Raw genomic sequence first — 1982 nt, 5'->3', positions numbered from 1 at the left:
ATCGATGCATCGATACAAAACGATTATTATTTACACCCCTACCGGCAAGTGCAATAGTTGAGCATGAACACAGCTGGTAGGGTATAGTCAGAGTTGAGTTCAGGTCAGACACATCAGTCTTACTGCCCTCTAAGTTTTTTACCAGTGGCGGCACTAAAAACACAAGCTAGCTCTAATCATCACTGGTAAACAGTACCAGACTCTACTGGCTTACTTCTACCCCTACAACATTACCATTTATTGGCTACACCCATTCTCTGTGTGCATAGACAGAATCAATTGAATGTGTTACCTCTTTGCTGAAGTGTGGCCCCATGAACCATTTAATCAACACGCCGAACATGATCAAATTAAAGACGAACACCAAGCCGAACACTCCCACCGTGGTCACAATCTTAACTTTTTCATCGGTTATATAGCATCTGCACAAAAGGAGACAAATTAGACATTTTGTCGAATTATTCAATGAAAAAAGAGACATGAAAACTGTAATCACATCTATAAGGAAACAGCATGATAGAAAAGCAATGAATTTTAGCTAAGCAGAATGTTCAGTTAGGGTCCCTTCATGCTTCTTTTCTTCTTTTTTATGCGGTTGTGTTGAACTATTCAAATATACAGGAATAAATGTAGGTGCAAAACAGCTAAGAATAGAATAACAAGAATATATTTCACAAGTTTTGATATTTCTTACACTTCAGTGTCATTAGATGAGTCCAAAGGGGTACGACCATAAGTGTTTTTATCTCTGATCACCACCACTGCCACTATGACAGCTGGAACACCTGGAATACAACAACTCCATGCTTAACTTAAGGCTGCAGACACGTACTCTGCAAACTGAGATGATACCACTCACCCCATCCCACCACACTAAGTTTGAGCAGGTATCTCCTCACATAGATGTTAAAAACCTTAACCAGGAGAAGATAGAGGTGGAAGCCCTCCAAGGCCATCCAGATGAAAGAGGCCAACAGGGAATAATGAAGCAGAAGAGCCACATAGAGACAAAGCTCACTAGAGGGCATTGCTGCCACTGCCTGGCTGGGGAGGAAGTGAACGTTTAGGAGGATCAGAGCGACCGTGAGGCTGATGTGGATCTTCTTGGAATCGTCGCCTCTGACCTTCCTGTCAAACACAGATGTTGTCTGTTATAACTGATAACTTAGAACAAACTGTTTCTGATGAGTCTATTATAACTGGATGTTGAAGTATTTTGAAGTTAAATTATGTTTATTATTTGTAATGTTGGCTTCAAATAACAAGGGCTTACAGTCTGTGAGTTGTTTATATTATATATTTTCTGATGTTCAAGTGCTGTCCCAACTTGGTCCATTTGATTGAAATCACATAAACACCAATAAATACCATTGATGGCTTAATAATCATTCATAACCATACAGAAAAGTAAACTAACCAGACATAAGCAGGAATGCCATCCATGCATGCTGGTAGAATACAGTGCCTACCTGTTGGTGATGAAGAGTAAAACAGTGATGACGAGGGCAAAAAGGGAGATACCGCACCCGATGTAGGTGATGTACGACAGGATCTCAGCATCTTTTGGAGAGAGATCTGCAGACACCTGTGGGGGACATAGGCTCAGATCTCAGGCTGTTGTTGATCTACGCTTCTGGTCATTTTAAGAGCAATATACTGCAGCTGAATTTAATTTAACTTTACGAACTGGTCACAAAAAGATTTAAGTTTTTCTACTGTTTTAGTGTAAACATCATATATACAAACTCAGTATGTATTTACTACCTGTCTAGTAAAGGTTTTTAAAGTCTAATGCTGCGTTCAGACCGGACGCTGCAAAAGCAGCAAAATCGCGTCTGCTGCTTCATTTTTGCTGCTTGTACCAGTTAGTTCTGATGCGCGGCTGAAGCAGCTTTGCTGCTCTGGCTGTGTGGTGCAAAAGTGTGTCTGACGCGCGTTGGGCGGAGCTTCACTATCCTTTCTCTGCCTTGCAGCTATATTTG

At 41.0% G+C, this 1982-nt stretch overlaps 1 protein-coding gene across 1 annotated transcript in view; it reads right to left on the bottom strand.

The window, feature by feature from the left end:
- Nucleotides 1-1982, bottom strand: part of LOC107103426 (adhesion G-protein coupled receptor G2-like) — a 20469-nt gene that overhangs the window by 6399 nt on the left and 12088 nt on the right. Inside the window, exons 7-10 of the mRNA XM_015403133.1 lie at nucleotides 1470-1585; nucleotides 860-1128; nucleotides 695-785; nucleotides 293-422 (exon numbers count right to left, since the gene is read on the bottom strand). Coding sequence (XP_015258619.1) covers nucleotides 293-422; nucleotides 695-785; nucleotides 860-1128; nucleotides 1470-1585 — 606 coding nt within the window. The remainder of the gene's footprint in view (nucleotides 1-292; nucleotides 423-694; nucleotides 786-859; nucleotides 1129-1469; nucleotides 1586-1982) is intronic.

This window comes from Cyprinodon variegatus, unplaced genomic scaffold, assembly GCF_000732505.1.
Source record: "Cyprinodon variegatus isolate N-32 unplaced genomic scaffold, C_variegatus-1.0 Scaffold1443, whole genome shotgun sequence".
In the NCBI taxonomy this organism is placed as follows: domain Eukaryota; kingdom Metazoa; phylum Chordata; class Actinopteri; order Cyprinodontiformes; family Cyprinodontidae; genus Cyprinodon; species Cyprinodon variegatus.
Note: the sequence above shows the minus strand (reverse complement) of the source record. Positions and strands in the feature narration are given on the sequence as shown.